Here is a 25781-nt window from a genome sequence, read left to right as displayed (position 1 = left end):
GGTGCAGAAATGGATATAAATTAAATAGACTTGCCCAAAGCCACACTGAATCACAAAAAATTCTGAGTAGGAAGGTAGACCTACCTCAAAAGACTTCTAGTTCAACCCATACTTTGAAGATGGATACTCTTCAAGACATTCCCAAGTGGTCATCCAGCTTTTTCTTTAAGGCCATTAGTATTGGAGAATTACCTCCTAGGGCAGCCTATTAACTCTCTTGAATGTTTGAAGGGTTGTTATGTGGAAGGACTGGTCTTATTCTTTTTGGTCTTAAGGGCAGAACTAGAAATAACGGAAAGAGGTTGCTAAGAAGGTTGTAACTTAACCCAAGGAACAACTTCTTAACAAATAGAATGACCCAGTATAGTAGACAGACTGTCCAGTTCTAATAGTCAAGAGCCTCTTTCTTTATGTCAAGCTCAAATCCGCTCACTCTCTGATGTTGCTAATAGATTTTTGTCCTCTGAGGTCAAGCAGATTAACTGTATGTCATCCTTTTTACACATAGTAAGTAACCGTTTGGATTCTTGAAGATAGCTATCATGTTCTTCCTCCTCCTCAACTATTTTCTTCTCCAGGCTATATATCTCCTGTTCTTTCATCTAAGCCCTCTATAGCACGAACTTAGCCCTCTAATGTTGTTCTGTATCAGTCAGTCAATTGATGAGCATTTATTAAGTGTTTATGATGTGATAGTCACTATGGATGCAAAGAAAAAAATGGAAGCATACGTTCCTTCAAAGACCTTACATTCTATTGGGGAAGAAAGTATCTACAAAGTATAATATGTAAAGTGCAACATTGCTATTATATTATTATTTCAACAACAGTCTGTACTTTGTAACTTTGGAGTTCTCCGAAACTGTTTAAAAAATCACTGCCTTGGGATAGAAGGAGAGAATTTGAAAGACAGAATGGATCTTAGAGACCATTTTGTCCAGTCCCCTCATTTTGCAACAGGAGTTAAGTGGCTTGCCCATGGTTAGACAGTTAAAATTAGAACCAATGGTTCTTTAGGCTTCCATGCCATTGATTTCTCACCAAACCAGCTTCCCCTAAGAGCTAGGCACAAGCATAGGCAAAAAAAAGACTTCTATCCAAACTCTAGATGGTAAGGGCCATAAGATGAACGTTTTCTAATGCGTTGAAAATAATTCGTTATTTTAATTTTTAAGGCAAACTCAAACTTATTAAACATGCGCAGTGTAATTTATAAACAAAGCTATGCACTCTTTATGTTTCTGTAAAGCCATGATTTGTGATGGTTGTCACTTAGTCCTTTTTGAGTTATTGTGCAGAGAATTATAACTGCATTTTAGCTTTGACCATGAGGTTCAAATGCTTTGCTTTAGTGAAGCTTTTGAGAAATTCAGATTCAGCTCAGTCACATCAGCTAAATGATTAGTGTTATAGCAATTTAATTGACTCAGGGGAAATTTGTGGTTTTAGTTAAGGGATAGTAAGTCAGATTTAACATTATGGATATATTTATAGCAAGGGTCCATAAACCATGGCCCCAGGGCCAAATCTGGCCTACTGCCAGTTTTATACAGCTAGTGGACTAAGAATGATTTTTACATATTAAATACAAAACTGCAAAAACTAATCTTATCTCATGGGTGGGCCATACAAAAAAGTCAGTGGTCTAGATTTGACTCTCACTGTAGTTTGCTGACCTCTGCTTTAGAATAACAGCGCAAATTACAGTAGCTAAAGTACTAAAAGCCCATCCTAAGGTGAAAGGAAAAAAAAAATGTTGAGACTCATGAAGTGATAAAAATGGGGTCAATGTTAAAAATTTAACTGTGGTTTCCAGTCATCCAGATATATCACCAAGTAGGACTTGTAAGAGGATTATTGACCAGTTGCATGCCGATGGTTGTTTTTCATTCTCGAAGAGTACCAAAATGACATTATGCTTGAGTCAAGATTCAATGTGTCTGACTGTGGCTGATCAGGTCAATATAGGCTCGGAATGCTCTACCACAGGTCAGGCACAAATAGTCCTTGTGAACATTTGGGGGTGATACTCCAAACTTGCACATCCTGTGTTTTCCTTTGAGCTGTTTCAATTCCGCTTTCTTTGCTCATAGAGCACAGCATCTTCTCTGATGGCATGGGCATGCCATGCTGAGAGGTGCTGTGCCAATGTCTCCTATGTCACACAATCAATTCCAGAGTTCTTGAGAGAGACCTTGAGAGTGTCCTTGTATTGCTTCTTCTGACCATCATGTGAATGCTTGCCCTGTGTGAGTTCTCCGTAAAATAGTCTTTTTGGCAAGCGTACATTTTACACTTGAGCAACATGGCTAGCCCATCAGAGTTGTGCTCTCTGAAGCAGAGTTTGAATGCTTGGCAGTTTAGTTTGAGTAAGGACCTCAGTGTCTGGTACCTTATCCTGCCAGGTGATCTTTAGAATCTTCCTAAGGCAATTCAAATGGAAGTGATTCAGTTTCTTGGCACGGCGCTGGTAGACTGTTCAGATTGCACACCACATATAGAATGGAAAGCTAATCAACCAGTATTTATTAAATACCTGCTATGTGCCAGATATCATGCTAAGTGCTAGAGATACAAAGAAAGGCAAACAAATAAATAAAAACAGTGTCTCCATTGAAGAAGCTCACGATACAATACACGGAACTTTGTCAGGGTTTTGCTTAAGACCCTTTTCCTTCTAGCATAGAGGCATCCACTATTTCTTTCTTTTAAAAAGAAAAAAAGTTTCTGTTGCTATCTTTTATTTTCCCCAATATATTATCTCCCACTCCCACTCTCAGATAGCCATCCCTCATAACAAAGGAAATAAAAAAGAAAAAAATCAGTTTAGTGAAATGAAACAATGTAGCAACTAAGCCTGACAGTGTTACATACCCATAGAGGCCCACACTTCTTCAAAGAAGGTAAGGAGGTATATTTCTATATTTCTTATTTGGGCTCAAATTTGATCATTATAATTGCATAGTATTCTGTTTTGACTTTTTCATTCTCATTTACCTTTTATAGTTATTGTTTGTATTATTTTTCTGGTTTTGCTAAATTCATTTTGTATCAGTTCATATAAATCTTAATATGCTTCCATATTTTCCATATTTATTATTTCTTAGAGTTGAGTAGTATTCCATTATAGACACGTAACGCAATTTGTTTATCCATTTCCCAATTGATGGGCAAGGATTTTGTTTCCACTTCTTTGCTACTACAGAAAATTGCTGCTATAATTTAGTGTATATAGGAACTTTCTTATTATCTTTGTCCTTCTTGAAGCTCTAAGTAAACAGATCTAGTGTTTCTCTTAGACTTTTTTGTTTCCTATGACTTCCTTGGAGATAGAGAAATGACATCCTCTTGCTGAAATTTTCCAAAGATGAACTGAAGGATGTTAGAGATAAAACTCAGAAGCAGTGGCCTTAGGGTAAGGAGAGCCACTATTGCTAAAAAACTAAGAGGATACACAAATCTTGACACAAAGTCCATCTGTGCAGTACTCTATGGTACCAGGAAGTATGCTAGAGAAAACAATGCCAGTCATCTACACTTGTTATTTTTGGCTAGCTTTAAGTGGTTTGAGTGATAAGGTATGCTTGTAACTGCAAAGTGTTTTTACAGTACATTGTTAATTTATTAATATATTCTAGCAGGTAAAATTGGGAAATGCCTGGGTACATTTGCTGTTCTGTATTTGGTAGCCTACAGCCTTTCTCTTCTAATGCTTCCACTTATGTAAACATAATAAAATATGTGCAAATGGGGAGGCAGTAGAAAGACCATTGGCCTGAGTTTAATCCTGCCTCTTTCACTGTGTGACCGTCTGCAAGTCACTTTATTTCTCTGGTCCTTACCTTTCTCATTTATAAAATAAGGATGGGACTATATACTCTCCATTGTCCTTTCATGCTTTAACATTTTCTGACAGCAAATATCTTAAAAGTCTTAGCTAAATGCATAGGAGCCATTACAATAATGATATGCTTGCACTATTGCATTCAGTGCACTCCTTTATATTTTACTTCAAGTGTACATTTTATATAGTGATCTCAGTATGATTCAACACATTTAATCCATGTGACCTATCTTTGAAGTGATCTAATCTAAGGACATGAGGTAACCAGATTGCCTTGCAAAAAATGGGTAATTTTATTGCCTGTAGATATGCTTAATAAAGACAGGAATGTGGAATGGCCATATGTACCTAGCCTTTTTATTTTTGTCACTATGTTTATTTGCATGCCAATCAGGAAACATTATGGAAAGCCTCATGGCCACAGACTCCACACAGTTCCTGTGAGATCTTGTTATAATGGAGTCCTCAAGATGGGTTTTGGGTACACAGATTGAGAATCAGGGATTTCACAGGAGTTAAAAGAAAATTTCTAATACCAAGGAAGATAGTTGACTGGGTCCAGAGACTTTCAATTAGTACAAAGAATGAAATGTTAAAAAAGAATAGTCTTAATCTTATCCCAAAGAATTCTGCTAACTTTGAGTCTCTTCCCAGATGAGTGTGATAAATTGATTATGCATTAAAATAGCTTTAATTCTCCCTGGTCAGGGAGAGGCTTCTTAGCCACTGTATCCTAGCTCGTGGTAGAAGAGTATAACAGATATCCTTGCAGAGACTGAAGACCAGCAGATGGTAGTAAAGAGCAACTTCATGACCCTGAGTCCAAGTTGATGCCCACTAGAGTATGGAGACACCACACACTGTAGAAACAACTTAATGCTTAAGAAGGGAAAGAGACACAATGACTGTTAGCAAAGAATAGGGTAATATCACCAAAAGACATTGGCCATGATGTAGCATTAGAAGTGTGTGCTGTCCGAGTTATGTGTGTTTCTTATATGTGTTTATATACCTAGGTCATGCACATTCTTTATGTGTATGCCCTCCAGACATATTCTCTAGTATCATTTATTCTGGGAGGGTATGCTCCATATGTGCACAGGGAAAATTTTCATGTTACTTTTCTTAGTCCACTATTTAACTAAATGTCTTTTGCTTTAAATGAACATGTCTAGTTGGATTAGCAAAAGTAAATATACCAGTGAAGACTTCTGAGCAATGGTTTTGAGTGGATATTGATCCATACTCACAACATGCCTTGAAGCTGAGGGAGCCTACAGTGGAGTCAGTCCTTGAAGGGGGAACTCAGGTACTTTACTAATAAGCATAAAGCAAAGACAGCATGACATTGTGAATCATGTGCTAGGTTTGGCGCCAGGAGGACCTGGGTTCAGATCCTACTTCTGATACTACATATTTAAATTTGGGCAAGTCAGTCTCTGTGCCTCAGGCGACCCTCCAAAACTTATTTGCCAAATGATAGTTAGGCTGTGATCTTCTGAAGCATTGCTATAGGTTAGTGGAAGGAGTTTCCACTCCACACTGGAGAGTCTCTATGCTAAAGAAGTCAAAGATCATTTGTGTAATTGCATAAAAAGCATGAAAATTCCCTGCTTCCCATCAATAAAGTGTACCTTTTAAAACTTCCTTACACCTTCCATTGTTTAGTTGAGACATGTCTTCAGAATGTGCTTCTTATTCTTGTCCAGCTTCGTTATGGCAGTCTGTTAGGATGCTTTCTGTACTGGTGAAACCAGGAATTCTGATCTACCTTTTCTCACCTGAATATGGAAGCAATGAAATCCCCTGATATGATAGACCAAGAAAGTACAGTAAATATGGCGTGCTGTAATAGCCCAGGAGAAAAGTCGCTCACTTTCTTCCCTGAAGAGTCCATTTCAAGGTCTAGTCCAACTGCCTCTTATTGTTTGTTTATGAAAACAACTCTTAGCCTCCTCTAGATCTTTTCCAAGTTTAAACTCATCAAAATTTTCTGAATCCTTGGAGCTTGCTAATCTCATCATTCTGAGCTTTCCAAGACAATAGGATTTCATTGCATCAGAAATACATTGTATACAAATCTATACAGTTAAAAAAATCAATGCACAAGCATTTTCTATACTATATCCTTTAAGCCTGCCTTCCATAAAGATTTCCTTTGTTAAATAGAATAATTTTCTAATATTTTTAAGAAGACTAGGGGACTCGTTTTTATTTTATTTTAAAATGAGCTTTGTTGATGCCTTTTGTTTTTATCCCCAAATACCTTTCCCACCCTCCCACACATAATCCCTCCTTTGTAACAAAGAATAGCAGGCAAAACAATCAGAATTTCGACCTATATACTCAGCATTATGTACCTATAGTCTCTGCTAAAAAGGGAGGACTTTATTTTATCTTTTCTCTTTGGTTAGGATTATATTACTCAGAGTTTAGCTTAATTTCAATATTGTTTTTCTTTAGATTGTTAGGGTCATTGTGTGTATTTATCTCTTCTGTTTATTTCACTCTGTATCAATTCATAGATCTTTCAATGTTTTTCTGAATCCTTGTTTGTTGTTTCTTATGGCACATTAGTATTTCTTTACATTTCTGTATTACAACTTGGTGGTGCAGTAGATAGAGTACCTGGCTTGGAGTGAGGAAAACTTTTTTGTGAGTTCAAATCCGGCCTCAGACAATTACTAGCTGTGTGATCCTAGGCAAGTCACTCAAGCCGGTTTACCTCAGTTTCCCTATCTGTAAAATTATCTGGAGAAGGAAATGGTAAATAACTCTAATATCTTTGCCAAGAAAATCCCAAATGGGGTCAGCAAGAGTTGGACCCAACTGAAAATTGCCAAACAACAAACAACAGCTAATGAGCATCTACTTCGTTTTCAATTTTTTTAATAAACGAAAAAGTGCTGCTATGCATCTTTTATTGTATATAGGGCCTTTCTTTTTTTTTTTCTTTGACTTCCTTGGGAAGTCTTAACAAGGTGTTAAATATTCCAGTCCCAAAAATACAAGGACAACAAGGGGTACAGGGGTAAGTTTGTATAGGGGGTGGAAAGAAGGATCCATATCAATGAAATGGGGATCCTCTAAGTATATGCGAACTCACACATCTACTACATGATACATAGAAAGGAAGGAAACTTATTAATTTCCTGTTTAATTTGCACTAAGAATGCATCAAAGGACAATCCAGTCCAATAAACATTTAATAAACATCTACGTGCAGGGCACTGTGATTGGTGGTAGAGATATAAAAAACCAAAACAAAAACAGACTCTGCCCTCAGAGTACTGTTCTACTGGACAGCATCTTGTAGTGGATGGAGGCCAGACTCTGAAGTTGGTAAAACCTAGATGTAGTCGTACTCTGATATATACTGGCTGTATGATCACGAATAAATCACTTATCCTCTCAGTTAGCCAGGCAACTTTCTAAGATTATAAATGATAGATTTTCTTATCTGTTTTGCTGGCAGGAATAACCCTACTAGGAGTCCCTCCCTGGCCTTTACCGCATAGAAGTCATTGGCTTGGACCAAATTAAAAAATGCATTACGTATACACCGTACTTCTACACAGCAAAATCAAAATAGGTGAAGAAAACTTAGTGTCCAGCCTGTCATTTACAATTGGATGGATAGCTCCTAGAATTTGTCCACTGGTACATGCATACATATGTTTTAGACAGATTGACAATAGGCAATTAACCAGGCCCAGAATTTAACAGAAAGAAAAGAATGGTCTTGATTGTTTTGGGAAAATTGTGCAATGCTTTTAATGACTTCAAGGTTCTCCCTGAAACAAAGATCCATTTAAAAAAATTAATATTCTTCTAATGAGGCTTGTATGGTTACAAATAATGGATTGCTGCAGTCTCAGATGAAATAAAATTGAAGATAATCCCAAAGGAAAAATGGAGAGGTGCATGACAGGTTTGAGAAGGCTGCAGCCCATTACCCAGCAAAACTTTCTCAGAAGACATAATGCAGGATGTCAATCCAGCTCCCTTCTAAATTCTCCACTTCATTCTATGGCAGCCCCATTTTCCAGTCTGGTTTGTAGCCTCAGCATTAATTAGCCTTCACTCTTCACTCCCATTTAGCTGGTCAGTTGCCATATCTTCTCATTCCTGACTCCACACGATCTGCATTTAGTTCCATTCTCTCCATTAGTCTCCATTCTCACCCCAGTCATATGGTGATTGCCCTAGCTCACTCAGAGCTTTGCCTGAACTGTGGCAGTGACCTCCTCTTTGGTCTTCCTGCTTCAAATCCCTTCCCTCTCCACTTCATCTTCCACCTGACTGCCGGAATGAGTTTCCTTAAGCCCAGCTCTGACCTTGTCACTCCTTTGCTCGATAAACTCCAGAAATTTTCTGTTGTCTCTAGGATCAAATATAAGCTCTTATGTTGGGCTTTCGATGTGAGGACCAAATGAGAGAATGTATGTACAGTGCTTTGCAAACCATGGAGCACTATATAAATGTCAGCTAATATTAGTTTTTAACACCCGCACAAGCCGGTCCCACTCTACCTTTCAGGCTCACTATGCAGTATTCCCCTTTCTGTGTTCTGCAGTCCAGCCACGTGGGTTATCTTCCTGTTTTTCACTCCATCTCCTGTCTCTGTCCCTTTCTTCTGAGTGCCCTTATCCCCCATCCCATGCCTGGAATATTTTCTCCCACTTACTTCTGCCTCTCAGAATCTCTTGTTTTCTTTAAGTCTCAGCCCAAGCACTTCTTTTTACATAGAATCTTTCCTAGTCTCCTGGGCTGTTAGTGCCCTCTCTCCTAAACTTACCTCTTATTTATTTTGTTTTCTGTGTGTACTTATAATAATATCTAACATTTATATAGCACTTTCAGGACTTTACACATATTCTTTCATTTGATCCTCACTGTTAGTGGGTGAGGTTAAGTACTAAATTTGAGGCAGCTAGATGGTGTAGTAGATAGAGCCCTGGGCCTTGAATTAAAAAGTCCAGAGTTCAAATGTGACCTTAGACGCTTAACAACTGTGTGACCTTGGGCAAGTCGCCTAACTTGTATCTTCCTCAATTTTCTCATTCAAATCTGGCCTTAGACACTTTAGGCACTTAGTAGCTGTGTGATCCTGGGCAAGTCACAACCTATCTGCCTCAGTTTTCTCATCTGTGAAAGGTGGATAATAGCAGTACTTACTTCCCAGAGTTGTTGTGAGGATCAGAGGAGATAATAATTGGAAAGTGCCTAACACAGTGACTGGCATGTAGTAAGTGCTACATTTGTTCAGTCGTTTCAGTTGTGTCCGACTCTTTGTGACACCATTTGGGGTTTTTTTTGCCAAAAATACTGGAGTGGTTTGCCATTTCCTTAAATGGTAGCTGTTATATATTAATTATCATTATTAATTGTCATGATATATTAATTATCATTATTATATATCAATTATCATTATTATCATCTCCATTTTGGAGCTGAGAGGATTGAGGCTCTGAGAGGTTAACAGAGGGTTACAGAACTAATAAGTGTCTAAAGCAGGATTTGAATTCAAGCCTTGTTGACTCCAAGAGCAGGTCTCTACCAATTATGCCAAGCTGCTTCTTATAATTTATGTATGTACCTATTGTCTACCACAATAGAATATAAGTTCCTTCAGGGTAGGAATTATACTGTTTTTTGTCTTTGGGTTCCCAGTACCTAGCACAGTGCCTGGTGCAAGGTGGGTTCTTAATAAATGCTTATTGATTGATTGACCAGATGAGATGAATAACCAGAAACAATAGTTGGCTTGTCCCTTGGCAAGAGGGGTTATTTCTGAGCTCCATTAGTAAGTATCCACTGAGTATTAAGTGAAGCAGACAAAGGGCGCCAGTACATTGGGTGGACTGTCAGTGGAAGATTTTTAGAAGAAAGACATAGGCAAAAGTTGCACAGAATGAGAGGGTTTTCATCGCCATCAGGGGAAAGAACATCCACATTGATGAGATTACTGGCTTGTAGCAGTATTAAAGACATGTGCTCTAACAGTCCACAGATACATGGGTATAAAAAGAAAGGGTAAAGGGAAGCTCCATTGGCAGTAAATTATTTTACTGGCACAGCACTGAAACGTTTACATTTCCGAGCAAGTAATTACGATTAAAAACAAAGAAAAGCCTTTGAACACAATTTACACATGTTGTATGGTTTTTTAATTAGTCAGTTTCTACTTAAAGGCGCTTTTAATCTTGGAACCATTATTTTCAAAATAACATATTAACTTGTTATATAAAATCACTTTACTACAACATTGTGAACAGATATTTCTCCAAATATGTTTTGGGTTAGGATCTGAAAATGTTTGGGGAATGGATCCAATTTTTATGCTTATTTGCTTTATATGAATAAAACTTTCCCATGATGGGCAATGTTTAGAGAGGAAGTGGGGAGAAATGGGAACTCTTAATATAGTCCAAATTTTTGTTGATGGACTTTATTTAGAAAGATGCATTAGTGACTCTGATAGCATATTAGCCCAATAATTTCTCTTCTTTATGGCTTATTATTTTAATTCATAATTTTATTTCATCAAATGTGTGGGTTGGGTTTTTTTAAAAGAAAATTACATACACACACACACACACACACACGCATGCACACATACACAGCAATTTAGCAATCCTTGAGATAAAAAAAAAAGGCTTATCCAGTCTAGTTCTGTCTGTTCAGGTACTTTCCCCATGAAAAACGCTTTATTACTTGCCAGGGCTTTGTTTGCCTTAAAGACCTTCCCCGAGTCCACGTTGGTTTCTGCTGTCATAGCAAAGATGTTTCTGAGCTATTCATCTTTAATTACATTTGAATTTACATTAATTTTAAAAGGATTAGAAGCTCCTCCAGCTCAGTGTGCCTATTCACCAAACAGCATGTATTAATTTATAGGGTTATTTTTGTTGAAAAACTACGGTTACTGTATGTCTCTTGCCTCATGTATAATAAAGAGCTTCTTTTTTTGAAGGTAATTGCTGTAAAATATTGCCAGAGGGATTGAAAAGTTAGTGTGATTGTGAGGTAGCACTCTGTAAGTTTGCCTTCAGGCAGCCTATTCTTGGTATTTGGAAAAATTAATGGAAAACCCGATAAGAAGAGTCAAGGCAGAGAAGTAACAATACTGTTTTGAGATTACTCTTAGATTATAAACTCCTAGAGGGTAGAATCTATGTCTTCTCCAGGTCTTATACAATTCTCAGGGCCTTGTAGAGCCCCGTTTCTGTCAGAGCAAAGTACACAAGGCGATTCATGTTCTTCTAGAGATCTAGAACCCAAGTAAATGAAAGTCATTCTAGGACATTTGGATTGAGTTCCTACTTTTTCCCCCTTGACTCAAACTCACATCTGATGTTCTGTCAATATTTTCTTTTAAGGGGCATTCAGGGAAGATGGTAAAAAATTTCGAGGCTTTCCAACTTGGAAAATCACCATGATATGAACGTAGAGTGGCAGAAATAAAGGGGTAAAGCAGTCATCCTCCTGAGATAACTCTAGAGGACCTCAGAAAAGACAGGACCTCCAGGGGCTGAGGTTTGGCCCAAGTGAGGTGTGGATACGTCTGCAACACCTGTCCCATTCATCCTCTTTTCTCCAATTCCACAGCCCACACTATTTTAGGAACTTATCACCTCTTGTGTGAACTATTACACTAGCCTCTTACTTAGTCTCCCTGCCTCAGGTCTCTCTTTTTCTAGTCTGTCCTCCATGCAGCTGTCAATGGACTTTTCCTAAAGCACAGCCATGTCTGATGATGTCAGTCCCCTAGTCAGTAAGTTCCAGTGGCTCCTAGGCTTAAATGCACACCCTGTTGATTGACTTCTAAATCCCTTCAGAACCTGGCTCCAGCCTACCTTTTCAGGCGTATTGTATATTGCTTTCCTTCATACCTTCTGTTGTTCAAGCTGGCCTTTTTGTGGTTCCTCACACAGAATAATTTCATCTCTAGTCTTTGTATACTTCGTCTCCCATGACCGAAATGCATTCTCTACTTGTAGTTGTTCAGTTGTGTCCTACACTTCGTGATCCCATTTGGGATTTTCTTGGGAAAGCTACTAGAGTGGTTTGCCATTTCCTTCTCCAGCTCATTTTACAGATGAGGAAACTGAGGCAAACTTGGTTAAGTAACTTGCCCAGGTCACATTGAGGCCAGATTTGAACTCAGGTCTTCCTGACTCTAGGCCCAGTGTTCTCTCCATTGTGCCATCTAGCATTTTGCTCCATCTTAAAATCTCTACTGTTCTTCAAAGTTTATCTTGAAGTCCACTTCCTGTGTGAAATCTTTCCTAATCCCTCCAGCTGCTATTGTCTCACTCCCTCTCTGAAATTACCTTGTAATTATTTTCTACATATTTTGAACATATTTTTATGTGTATGTGTTGTCTGGCATACTGGAACATCTTCTCTCCTGACATCCACTTTTTAGACTGTCTAGCTTCTTTCAAAAGGTTCCTCTCATGTGCCTCACATTCTAGTGGAAGCCTTATCCGGTCCTTTAGTGTCGTCTCCTTCCTCAGATTGTCACGTCTCCACTTATGTGTCTGTATGTGATTGATGACCAGGACTGATCAGGCCAGAACCCTAATAAATTAAGTTTCAGATTAGAACAAAACAAGACATTTGCAGTCCATGTGACAGTGAACAAATGAAGATTTATATAGCCATAGAAGAAGAAAAATATTCAACAGGATTCTGGGTTGATTGAACTGAGCACCGTTCTCCTGCCTCTGCATTGCCCATGGTGGTCTACAGGTCAGGCCCCAGGGAGGAGCTGTTATTTCTCTTGGCTTTTTCTTTTCAGGCACACAGAAACCGACATTAACAGCTTAAGCCTTAGTTCCCTAAACTAATTGAATCTCCAGGATGTTTTCAGTGCCTTTTAAGGAAAAGAAATAATCTGGCCCAAATGGTAGGGGACTCTGGGAAATATTCCTCTCACAACACATGCTGCATCCTCTCAATAGAATGTAGGTAAATTCTTTGAGAGCAGGCACTGTTTTTCAATTTGTCTTTGTATTCCCTGGACCTTGCATATGATAGTCTCAATAAATGCCCATTGGATTTCATTGGACTCCTTTTGTGAAGGAAGAAATCAATCCAAGTTTCAAAGAAAGCCAAAATGTTCATAAGCTTTGGATTGATGTGGTTTGACAAAAAGCCTGTGTTTCAATTATGATTGTAAAAGATATGAAAGATCATTTGACCAAAAGCCTTCCCAGTACACAAATCACTTCTAAAATATCTTTGAATATGTCAAATTATAATTGTTATGTCATGGTAGCAGCCAAATCCACTTTTGGACAGCTCTGATTGTTAGAAAGGGATAGTTAGGTGCTACAGACGATAGAGTGCTGGGTCTCAAGTCAGGAAGACTCATCCTGTTGAGTTCAAATCTGGCCTTACCAGCTGTGTGACCCTGGGCAAGTCACTTAACTGTGTTTCTGTTTCCTCATCTGTAAAATGAGCTAGAGAAGGAAATGGCAAACCACTCCAGTATGTTTGCCAAGAAAATCCCAGATGGGGTCATGAAGAGTCAGATATGACTGAAACAACTGAACGATAACAATTGTTAGAAAGTTCTATGTTATATTGAGCTGAAATCCACCTACTTCTAACTTTGTCTTTTGATTCTTTTACTTTTTGATCTTTTGATTTGAATTTTAAAGAACAGATCTAAGTCTTTATTTTAGAGAAACAGGACTTCTTTCCTTTTGCAGTGCCATGTTGGGTGGAATCTTATGCAGCAAATCCATGATGATATGCAGTGGCTTCCTATTGCCTCTAGGATTAAGTACAAACTTCTCAGATTTTTTCATCATCTGACTCCAAACCACTGTTTCATCTCTCTCAACATCAAGCAGTCTCTGTCTAAACCAGTCTTCCCGTTGTTCTTAGGACACCCCAACTCATACCCAGCCCTGAGCCTTTGCTTATACCGTTTCCCCTCCTTTGAATGCTTTCCCCCACATTCTGCCTATCCCAGTTGTAACTCTTGTTTAAGATCCAACTCAACCCTCCCGCTTCCTCAGTTAGGCCTTTCTGATCACTCTAGGCCACAATGGTAATTCTGATCTTCAACTCCAATGAAAATAATTGTGGTTTTTTTAGTCATCTAACCATATATTGCCTTGAATTTTTTACATATTATTTGTAAGATTAAAAAAAGTATGTTTACAGATTATTTGTATTGTTGCTTAATTAAAAAAAATTGGTCCTAATCTTTCTTTTCACTTTTATATATTCTGCTCTCCTTCATTGGAAGTATTATCCATTCTCCAAGTATAACCTATGCTTTTCTACCTCTGTAATTTGACTCACCATATTCTCTTTGCATGAAATATCCTCTTTTCCATCTTTTTCTTTGCAATTATTCCTCATTCTTTAAGGCCCAGTTTAAATGCTAATTCCTGTATGAAGCCTTCCATAATCCCTTGAGATGAAAGCAATTTCTCAATCTGCTACCAAAAACTGCTGTGTGTAAAACATTGTGCTAGGCGCTAGGGATACAAGTATGGAATATAATGCCAATATTCATGGAAAACTAATATCTACAGAATTAATGTTGTAAGTGAGGGTAGAGGAGAGACAAATGATGGGTTTGAATAGTATGTTACCAGTGATGAATTTTACACTAGAAACAGTGTGTCAGGAAGAGAAGGTGAACTGGTCAGGTAGTGAGAGTAAAAGTAAAGAATTGTCTGTGGGCAGCCATTAGGATCCACTAATACCCAGGTATTGTCAAGAAATTGGGTGAAGGCTCTGACACTCTGGGTAAACTCTCTATAGAGGATTGATGGTAAGACATAATAAGAAGATGTGGAAGGGGTGTGAGCTACAACATTGAAAAGAGTACTCGGGGGCAGCTAGGTGGCATAGTGAGTAGAGCACCGGCCCTTGAGTCAGGAGGACCTGAGTTCAAATGCGATCTCAGATAGTTGACATATTTATGTTGACCTGAGAAGTTTGGTTAAAGGAGGCAAACAGAGCTAGGTGATAGAAAAATTCATATTATTTATTTATTCCCTTAAGCATAGCAGACATGCATGCATGGAGTCAGACAAAAGTCTGACTGACAAACAAAGAGATGAGAAAGCTTATATACATTTTTCTTTAACAGACCCAGCATGTTTGTCTTACCTCACTTTTATGATCCCCATGTATGTTTAACCATGATACAAGACAAGGATTTTCCTTAATGAAATAGGTTATAAATACAGTAAGTCAGGATAGTTGACAAAGTGTCAATTGGAACTACAACCCAGGATCTCTGTGTTTAATTTGCCATTAACATTCCATAACATATCATATGCCCATAAAATATTAAGATAAGAAAAAGTCACATAATTCAAGATAGTGTCTGGAGTCAAGGTTCTCACCCTTAATGGCCATGGACAGAGGAAGGAGTGCTCCATCTGGGCATGTTGACATAAGAAGAGGCATTTTCTGAGTTACTCATAGAACAAAGAAGCTGTTAGGTCCAGACTCTTCCTCTGTTTGATTAGTTCAGGCTCTGGGTCCTACTGAAATTACAAAAATGATATAAAATGGTATAAAATGTTCCTCACGTACTAGCTGCATGACCTTGGGCAAGTCACTTAACTCCAATTGCCTTCCCTTCTCCCCTCTAAAAAAAAGAAAAGAATACTCATTCTGATGCGATTGTAGTATTCTGCCAACTCATATCTCAGTCAGAACATGAGCTATTTTCCTACTGAGGGACCTAAAAGTAGAAAACAATTTGGTTTTGTTTTTAAGATGGAAATATAAAACATTCCATTCATTTAAATTAAGAACAGAGAACGTAAAATTACTCCATTCAATAAATACAGTAAGTAATAAAAGCCACATTTAACTGAAGTTCTATAGTACGGTCGATTAAAGGAGAAAGATGGGCAGGAGAAATATAAAGTGGGTAAAAAGAGGCAGTGACTAAATGTGACAAAATCATATACATAAAGACCCCCCCCCCAAACAGAGAAATGAGAGGTATAGATATGAAATATACATATAGCCACAAAGATAGCCAGGCTTTCATAGCTAAGTATGAACACTTAACTAGTGTTACTAATTATTCTATTTAAATAGGAAATGTAATTAGGACAAGATTTAAGGAAATACAAACTCCCAGATACAATTAGGTATTTTATGAATTAGTCCCTAATGGTTAGCAACCCTGGCTTAATCTAACCCTGGTTTTCTCCAGATTTAAGAATAAAACTTTTAATTCACCTAGAATCTTTCAATTTAAATGTTAAAACCATGTGTTCATGCCTCAAATATGATCAGTATTGTGTTAAAAGTCTTTGAAGGCAACTCTCTGAATGTTCTTAGGATCATAGAACTAGAACTAGAGGAAATATCAAAGCCATTTTATAGACTAAGAAACTGAAGGCCAAGGGGTTAAGGGATTTGCCCATGCCCCACACATAAGTATCAGAGGTGGCATTTGAACCCATGTCCTTTGACTTCAGGTCCAATATGCTCTCCATTGGAACACACTGCCTCCTTCTGGTGGTTTCTTTCTAGCCCTTGAGCTTTTCTCAAGTAAAACCTGATTGTTTCCAAAATCCTCAGAAACAAAGCAGGAAGATTCCTCTTTAGAATTTGCAGCTTGCTCTTCAAAGTGCTAGAGTTTCTGCATCCGTTTCTTCTATGAACAAAAGGAAAAAGAGAGAAGCCTAATTTCCTCTGGACATTTGAAAATGTGAGACTCCATGATTGTTTTTTTTCTGACTAGAAGGGAGTCTTTTAGGTTGAATTATGTTTCCAGGCTCTGTCCTTCTTGGGTATTTATTTTTACAAAAGTGCACAATTAGAAAATCCTGTCATGTGATTTGATACTACAACTCTGAGGATGACCATCTTGTTCATTTCCCATTCTGAGCTGTGGTTACTAAAATATGGTTGTGAAAGCAGTTTGGAGTTAGGTTAAGAGAATGACCAAAATGTCCACATTTTGACTCAAATATTCCATTGCTAGGCATATAAATTAAGGAAGTTAATGACAAAAAGAATACACATGAAAAGGAAATATAGGAGGTCTAGTAGATCACCAAATTCTTGGTTTCCAGTACTGGTGGTGTATGTGTATGTGGGGAGTGGAGTTTGGGGCAGTATCACAGTGCTAAAATGCCAGCCTTTAGTTTTCACTAAAAACTGTGGGTTCCCATGACAAAGTTGAGGAAAGTTGAAGGGATGGGATAGGGTAGAGTGGAAGGGGAATACTCTGTACTTCTAGTCCTGATGTCAGGTATTTTATTCCTTGGCAGACTAGGTATAGAATCTGAAGAGCTAGGAGAGAACCTTAGGGTTGTTGAACCCCACCCCAACCTAATTCATGAATTCCATAAACCGTAGTCTAAGAGATAAGAAATTCACTAACTACTGTGACACATTCCACTTTTAGACATTTTTTGATTGTATGCTGGTGTAATGGAAAGAGACCTGAAGTTGTAGTCAGAGTATGTGAGTTTACATCAAAGCTCTGCCTTGTACAATCCATGTGACTTTGGGAGAGTTACTTGACCACTATGTCCTAGTTTCCTCATTTGTGAGATGGGGAGTTTGACCTACGTGATCACCATGTCTTCCAACCCTAAATCAATGATCTTGTGTTTCTGAGTTTTCTGATCTGTCTCATTGGTCTGATTCTCTCGTCATGTCTCTGGAATCTTTTCCTGGTGGCCAGTTACTGATCTAGAATTAATTAGGCATGTGAGGCACTTTCCTTACATGTAGGCCAGAACTTCTCCCTTGTCGTAGCATTTTTTCGATGTTTTATTTCTCCAAAGAGAGGATGGGACAGTTAAAATTCCAAACCCTGGTTTGGAAACAAACAAACAAACACATAACCCTTTTGGTATGTTAAACTTCCTTGGGTTATTTTAGATCTTCCATACAAAGCTGTAATAACATTATTTTTACTTAATACCAATATAAACACAGTGTCTTCATCATTCTTGCCCTTGGATTTTGGTGGTGGAATGTAGGGAAAAAATACTTTTTGGAATGAAATATGTTTGGAAGTCTATTTGTTCTTTATTGCAACCACTACTGAGTTGATTAACCCTCTAAAGCAGAGCTATCTGTAGGCCCCACACATTTTACTAGTTAACAATAGAATTTATGTATTGCTTTAAAATTTGCAAAGCACTTACAATCAATTCTGAATTCATCTGACTACATTATTTTCTAATCAGTATCTCTCTAGTGGTGCATCAGATTGTATTATCATCAGTGGCAGCTGAGGGTACAGTGGATACAGTGCCGGGCCCAGAGTCAGGAAGACCTGAGTTCAGATTTGGCCTCAGACACTTATTAGCTATGTGACCCTCAGCAAGTCACTTAATCTTTGTTACCTCAGTTTCCTCAGCTGTAAAATGGGTACAATAATTGCACCTACTTCCGGGGGTTGCTGTAGTGAGGATCAGATGAGGTAATGGTTGTAAAAGAGCACTTAGCGCAGTGCTTGGTGCTATATAGATGCTTATTCCTTCCCTTCCCCCTAATTTTTTTATCTATTTTCCCCAATAATAGTATGAGATGCTATATCAAAAGTTTTGCTGAAATCTAGGGCAACGACATGCACAAAAATCTCCTCATCCACCGGTTTAGCAGCCTTGTCAAAAAGGGAAAGGGAATGAGGTTAGTTTGGCATGACCCATTCTTCATGAAACCCTGCTGACTCCCTGTAATCAGTTCTTCTCTTTCTAAGTATTCGCCACCAATCTCCTTAATGATCCCTTCTCGTATTTTCCCAGGAACCAAAGACAAACTCACTGACCCGTAGTTTTGCAGACTCGATTCTCTTCACTTTTTTTTTTTCCAGTTGGGACTTTTGCCCTTCTCCTCCAATCTTGTGGCTCTTCTCCTATTTTTCCATGATATTTTACTGGGGCTCAGAGATTGCATCTGCCGGGACTCTCAGGACGTGAAGCTATAGTTCACGTGGGGCAAGCGTCTTGACGTTATGATTGGCAGCTAGGCGTCCTCTTACGGTCTTTTTTACTCTTCTTGGATATCAACTCCTTGTTAGTCATTTTGTTAGTCTGATTTTTCCGTCGTGTATGTCATTTTCCTTGGCAGAGAAGACAGGAATCGAGTAAGAACTGAGTGATTCTATCTTCTCTCTGTCGTCAGTTATCATTGTCCCATCAACCTCAAGTGAAGGTCTTAGGCATTCTTTGTTTCTCCATTTTCTAAAGTCCCGCTTTTGGCTGACTTGAGCTTTCTTCCCCAAGCTTGGAACGTCCTGACCTTCAGCTCTACTAATGTTATTTTTAAAGGATCATACTATTTCCTTATATAAGTATCTTTTGTTACCTGACCTTGCTTCCATCTCCTATCCATTTCTTTTTAAAAATCTAAGTTTGTTGGTGAGTTCCCTGTACGTCCACAATGGATTCTTCCAACAAATTCCATTTTTCCTCTTCATCAGAATTGTTTCCTTTTGTGTCTTTAGAATTTCATTCTTTAACATCTTTCTTCTTTGTTGGGGGCACGTGCCTGGAAATACTTTACCCCATACATTCCTACTTACCTTTCCTCTGAACCCTTTGAATTCTGCTCTCGCTATTTCTCCTTTCTTTGACTTTCAGTCATATACTTATCATTATGCCTCCCCTCTCTGGTTCGTGGATTCTATAATATGATTATTGTTCAGTCCTATCTGACTCTTTGTGAACCCATTTAAGGTTTTCATGGCAAAGATGCTGCTGTAATTTGCTATTTCCTCTTCAGCTTATTTTATTGATAAGGAAACTGAGGCAAACAGTTAAGTGTCTTGCCCAACATCACATAGCTAGTAAGTGTTTGAGACTGGATTTGAACTCAGGTCCTTTTGTTTCTAGAGCTGGCACTCTATCCACTGTGCCACCTAGCTGCCCCTTACATAAACAGTATATAAAGCACTAATATAAAATTAATAAATACAAATATATATAAAGTTAAATCCAAGGTAGTTTAGGAGGGAGGGCACTAGCAGTTGGAGGTGGAGGGGAATCAAGACAGACTTCTTGCAGAAGACACATGGTGTCTGACCTTCATCTTGAAGGCAGAGAAAGATTCTGTGAGCCAGAGGTAAGGAAGAAGTGAATTCTAGTCATCTAGGATAGCCAGGGGAAAAACTGTTAGTTTTACTATTGGCTACTGTCTTGGACTTCGTCTCTTGTAAACTTCTGAGTCTAAGAGTCTCAGTTGATATTCTTCTTTGTTGTTGCATTCTACAGTGTCTACCTTTGGGGTTATACATAAGCAATCTTCTCTCTCACCCATCTTCTTTAGGTTAAAGCCTTTTTTGATTAGATATGTGAGACACTTGGCAAATGCATTCTCACCAGCCTTTCTTAGGTGTGCTCCTTTTCTGGCCAGGAATCAACTCTATATTGTAAGCCTTGATCTAGATTTCCAAATCCTGTTCTTATATGTCAGCTTCTTGGCCAGCTGTTCGCTTCTCATGTGGATTTTTCTCTGTAACCATTTAAAAAATATTCTTCCTCCCTTGCTTTCAGTGGGCAGCAGGGAGAAGAATGCAACCTATGCCCTTATGATCTTTATTTAATTGCCCAAAGCTTTTATAATCATTGGCAAAGTTTTTTAGGTTCTTTCTGGAAGTGTCATTTGTGCTCATGTGAATCATTGAAGGTGGGTAGTTGTCATCTGTTTTGAGAAGACTTGAGAGGTTCTGTTATGTCTTAAATGCTTCCTTGTGTCAGTTAGGTAGTGTAGTGGATAGAACACTGGACCCAGCATCAGAAAGACTTGAATTCAAATTTAGCCTCAGACTCTTATTAGCTATGTGACCCTGGACAAGTCATTTAGCCTCTGCCTCAGTTTCTTCATCTGTAAAAGTGGGAATAATAATACAACCTTGCAAGGTTGTTATGAGGATCAAATATTTGTAAAGTACACATCACATAGTAGGCTTTTGTTCCCTTACTCTCCTCAGACCTTTCTATTGATGTTATTAGGTTGACAAATAATGGCCTTGGTACTCCTGAGTGGGGGAAATCACCAGCTATTTCTCTTCTTGCTCTGCCTCTTACTAGATGACCTCTTCCAGATAGTGTCTGGGGGTTCTTTGGAGGAGGAGTTGATTCTTCTTCCTCAGAGGATCCAGATATTTCCTTTATGGAGAAAGTTTTTTAGTCAATTTTTAAAATTTATTTTAAATTTAAATAGAACATGATAAAAGGAAAAAAAATTGTGATGTATGTAGCAGAGCACGAGAGGATTCAATATAAAACAGTAAATTTCCATTTCAAGAAAGCCTATTTCTTTACAAATTCTTTACAAAGCTGCCCAGCTTTTTTTTTTTTTGGCTTCCTTGTAGGTTTTCTACTGTGTACTTTTTTTTCCCAACACCCCCCGAAGGTTACAATTAAGCGCATGCGCGTGCGCGCACACACACACACACACACACCCCTATACATATATGTAGATATCTATAAACACATACATATATACACATATGTACTCCTACACATCTATGTTAGACCATACTAGGCTTGTTTCCACTTGTCATCTGTTTCTCTGCTGGTGAAGCGTCTTCCTTCGTAAGTCCAGGTCTTTCCACATTTTTCTAAACAACCAGCTCCTCGTTTCCTATACCACAGCAATATTATAACCCAAGTGCATCCTGTCTATGAGATTGTATATGAAAGTTTTCCCCAATTTTCTATATCTCTTCTATTCTTGGCTACATTGGTTTTATTTATATAAGAAAACTTTAATTTAAAGTAATCAAAATCATCCATTTTACACTTCAACAATGCTCTCACCTTATAATATAGTTTAAGGTCTGATAATACTGAATATACTTCCTCTACATCATTTCCCCCTCATGTCTTTGAAATTCCTGACATTTTGTTCTTCCAGATGAACTTTGTTATTATTATTATTGTTTTAACGCCAAAATTTTTTATCGTATTAGGTCACTATAGGGGGTATGGGGCCTTAGGCCCTTACTGCACAGCTTGCTCATTGGTGCCATTTCCAGAGTCTTGAGGCTTCATGACATCTGGCAGTTCTGGAGGGCTGGAGAAAGACTCGATGCGCAAGGTTTCAAATACATCATAGGCTCGAAAGGCCAGCCCCACAGTGGCTGGTGCTTGAGGCCTGGCTGTCTGACTTGTGAAGCCACACTTGCCCAGGGTCTTACTGTCATCCAGCAGCTGGTCATCCTTGTAGAGCCGCTGCTCATCCGGGGGCCTCTTGAGGATGCCTTCCATGATGCGCTTCAGCTCAAACACTGTGCTTGACTCCGCATCTGTGAAGATCGTGGTCTTGTGGCGCCGGATCATCAGGAACACGTCCATCTCGGCGTCTAGCTTTCCTCCCCCCAATCAACTGCCCAGTGCAATCTCAGTCCGTCTCAATCCCGGGATCTGTTATTATTATTTTTTTTATAATAATTTGTCTTTTTATTGAGCACCTTAACAAATCATGCCTTAACAGCAAATTTCCGAAGGGGGTACAGGCGTTCCTTCCTCTGCTGTTTTTTGGTCTCCAGGCTTTCCTTGTGCTTATTAAGCCTACGGCGCATGGCACGGGTCTTCTTGGGCCAAAGGTCCAGAGGCTTGTATTTCTTGCCCTTATAGAATTTCCTGAGGTTCTCTTTCTGTGTCTGGTTGATGACAGTTAGGACTCGGGCAATAGATTTTCGGACAACTCGGATCTTAGATAGCTTGGATGCAGCTCCTCCAGTGACCTTGGCCACTCTCAACTGGGAAAGTTCCACCTTTAAATCGTCCAACTGTTTGAGGAGCTCCTCCTTCTTCTTCCCACGAAGATCCCTGGCCTTGATTTTTGCCATGATCGCCGATCACACACGCCGCCACCTCCTCTGAGGGGAAAGAGGAAGGGGCTGTTATTATTTTTTTAAACTCAGTGAGATAAGTTTTAGTAATTTAATTGAGATAGCATTAAATAAATAGATTAGTTATGTAAAACTATAGTTTTTAATTATTGGCTTTACCTACCCATGGACAATAAATATTATTTCAGTTATTTATATCTGACTTTATTTGCATAAAATGTTTCATGTTTATGTTCATATAGTTCCTGTGTCTGTTTTGGCAGGTATACTCTCAGGTATTCTGATACCATCTAGTCATTTTATTTTATTTTAGTTTTTTGGCAGGGCAATTGGGGTTAAGTGACTTGCCCAAGGTAAGACAGCTAGTACATGTATCAAGTGTCTGAGGCCAGATTTGAAGTCAGGTCCTCCTGACTCTAGGGCTGGTGCTGTACTCACTGTGCCACCTAGCTGGGCCATACCATCTAGTCATTTTAAATGGTCTAAAACAATATTGAATAATATTCCTGACACATAGAGTAGTTTCTCTGTTTTTCTCTTTTGAATGTATTTTAGCTTTAACTTTGTCTGAGATCATGATTGCTACACCTGCTTTTTTTACATGATAATTTCTATCCTTGACCTCTATTTTGTCTTTGTGTGTATCTCGCATTTCCTGAAAGCAACACATTGTAGAGTCCAAATGTTTAATCTGCTATCAATTTCTATTTTTTGGATAAACTCATCCCATTCACATTCTAAACTATAATTACTTGTTTATTTTCCTCCTTCCTCACTATCCTTCTTACCATATTTCTATCCCTCCTCATTCCTCTGCTTTACTTTTACCTGCTCCCTTGCCCTCCTCTTCCTTTAACCTTATCCTTTATCCTCTCCCCCAATCCTATCTCTTTGCCCTCTTATTTCTTTCTGAATTTAGAAGACTTTTATACATACATACATACATACATACATACATATATATATATTATATACGTTGTTCCCTCTTTAACCCATTCCTGATGAGAGTAATGTTCCAGCAGTACCTACCCTCCCCCATTAGCTTCTTATGTATAATTTTTTTCCTTTTATGCCTCATTTGTATGAGATAATTACTCCTTTTTATCTTTCCCTACACAGTTTTTTTTTTAGAATCACCCCATCATGCTCAGCTCAGCCCAAGTCTTTTTCTAAACTACCCTAATAACGATGACAGTCATAAAACTACTGATAATATTTACACATATAAGAAGTAAACAATTTGATTTTATTGAGTCCCTCATAATTGGTCTTTAATGTTTACCTTACATTTCTCTTGGATGTTATATGTCGAATTTTCCCCTTAAGTTCTGCTGTTTTTAGTCACAAATACTTGAAAGTCTTTCAGTTCATTAAATATCCTTTTTTTAAAAAAAAAAATCACGATCATGCTTAACTTTGCTGGGTATGTTACCCCTTGGTCTTAGCCCCAGCACTTTTGCTCTATGAAATATAGTATTCTAAGACCTACAGTCCTTCAACATAGTAGCTTCTAGGTCTTGTGTAATCCTTATTGTAGCTCCATGATGTTAATTATTTTTCTTGTTGCTTCCAATATTTTCTCCTTAACTTGGGAGCTTTGAAACTTGGCTATGATAACCTTGTAAGTTTTCTTCTTGGGGTCTCTTTTAGATGGAGATTGGCGGATTTTTTTTTTCTATTTCTGCTTTGTCTACTTGTTCTAGAACTTCAAGGCAATTTTCCTTGATAATTTCTTGTAATATTGTATCAAGGTTCTTTTTTTTTTGTAATTGTAAGTTTCAGGTAGTCTTGGTATTCTTCTATTATTTCTCCTTGATCTGTTCTCTAGATTAATTTTTCTGATGAGATGCTTCACAGTCTCTTCTATTTTTTCAGTCTTTTGATTTTGTTTTTATTATTTCTTGATGTCTTAGAATGCCATTAGCTCCCTTTTGCCCAATTCTAGTTTTCGAGGAATTATTTTCATCTTTAAGTTTTTAATTCGTTATTTCAAGTTGATTTTCTTGGATTGCTCTTATTTTTTACCCTATTTTTTTTTCTTGATCTCTCTTATTTGGCTTTTAAAATCTTTTTTGAGATCTTCTAAAAACTCTTTCGTGCTTCAGTCCATTTGACATTTCTTATTGAAAAAAGAATGGCTTTTTTAGCTCCATTGTCTTCCTCTGAATATGAATCCAGATCTTTTCTATCCCCATAGTAGCTATCTATGGTTGGGTTCTTTCTCCTTTGCTTACTCATTTTTATCTATCTATCTATCTATCTATCTATCTATCTATCTATCTATCTCTATCTTTTTATCTATTTATTTATTAGCAGCCATTAGTGTAATCCAATTCTAGTCCTGAGGTATGGGGAATGGTGCCCCAAGCCTCCAGTCATTCTTACTGTTATTTTCTGAGGTTTATCCTGGAGCTCAACCTTGGGCTGTCCTCTCTACCCCTAAGTCATGGCAAAGGCCCACAGTCTTGTTGTTCTGCAAATGATCTAATTCCCTACAGTCCCTCTGGTGCCTGTAAACTACAGCTGTCCTCTCTGCCCTGGAACTAAAACCAGGGACTTTGCTCTCCTGCAAGTGCCCACAGCCAGAAGTGTCCCTCTCCCTCTGCTATTTCACTCGCCAGGTGTGCCCTAGCTCCTTCTCCCCGGCACAGGCAGCCCAGGATGCTCTGTCCAGCACAGCTGTGCTTGGTGTCCCTCAACAGTGGAAGGTCCTTCAATATTCTCCTCCTCAGTCCTGTCTCTCAACCCCAGTTGTCCCCAAGTTGTTTGTTGATTCCACAGAGCTGGCCCAGAGGTGTTTGTACTTCATTCAGGGCAAACCTCTGCCCCAGGAGGTTGGGTCTTTCCTGGGGTCTTCTCAAGTTGTCTTAGGAAAACAACTGCTTTACCTTTTCTTTATTATCACTACTCTACTTTCCCTCTGAGGCAATGTTCATTGTTGTTGTTGTTGTGGAAATGTGGAGAGCCAAAAGTTTTCTGACCTACTCCGAAATCTTCCTAGAATCCTCTCCAGGGACTATTTTTTTCTTTCCTGTTCTCCTCTGTATGTTGTTTTTTTTCCCATCTTTCATCATCTTGGCAAAAGTCAACTCTTTTCCCTCTCTATCTCATATCCCT

General features: G+C 38.4%; 3 protein-coding genes across 3 annotated transcripts in view; 1 reads left to right on the top strand and 2 right to left on the bottom strand.

Moving 5' to 3' along the window:
• CPQ (carboxypeptidase Q) overlaps positions 1 to 25781 on the top strand; it is a 642525-nt gene that overhangs the window by 148649 nt on the left and 468095 nt on the right. The window lies entirely within an intron of this gene.
• LOC118834475 (elongin-B-like) lies at positions 21811 to 22172 on the bottom strand. The gene has a single exon (XM_036741922.1). The coding sequence runs from the start codon at positions 22162 to 22164 to the stop codon at positions 21811 to 21813; it is 354 nt and encodes a 117-aa protein (XP_036597817.1). The 5' UTR covers positions 22165 to 22172.
• LOC118834474 (60S ribosomal protein L35-like) lies at positions 22271 to 22667 on the bottom strand. Its single transcript, XM_036741921.1, has one exon. It carries the CDS (start codon positions 22659 to 22661, stop codon positions 22290 to 22292), a length of 372 nt encoding a protein of 123 aa, XP_036597816.1. The 5' UTR covers positions 22662 to 22667; the 3' UTR covers positions 22271 to 22289.

The sequence above is a fragment of the Trichosurus vulpecula genome, chromosome 1 (assembly GCF_011100635.1).
Source record: "Trichosurus vulpecula isolate mTriVul1 chromosome 1, mTriVul1.pri, whole genome shotgun sequence".
Classification (NCBI taxonomy): domain Eukaryota; kingdom Metazoa; phylum Chordata; class Mammalia; order Diprotodontia; family Phalangeridae; genus Trichosurus; species Trichosurus vulpecula.
This window is presented reverse-complemented; position numbering and strand designations above follow the sequence as displayed.

Excerpts from the sequence above, each read along its gene's own strand:
- LOC118834475 (XM_036741922.1), bottom strand. The coding sequence starts at position 22,164 with ATGGACGTGTTCCTGATGATCCGGCGCCACAAGACCACGATCTTCACA.
- LOC118834474 (XM_036741921.1), bottom strand. The coding sequence starts at position 22,661 with ATGGCAAAAATCAAGGCCAGGGATCTTCGTGGGAAGAAGAAGGAGGAG.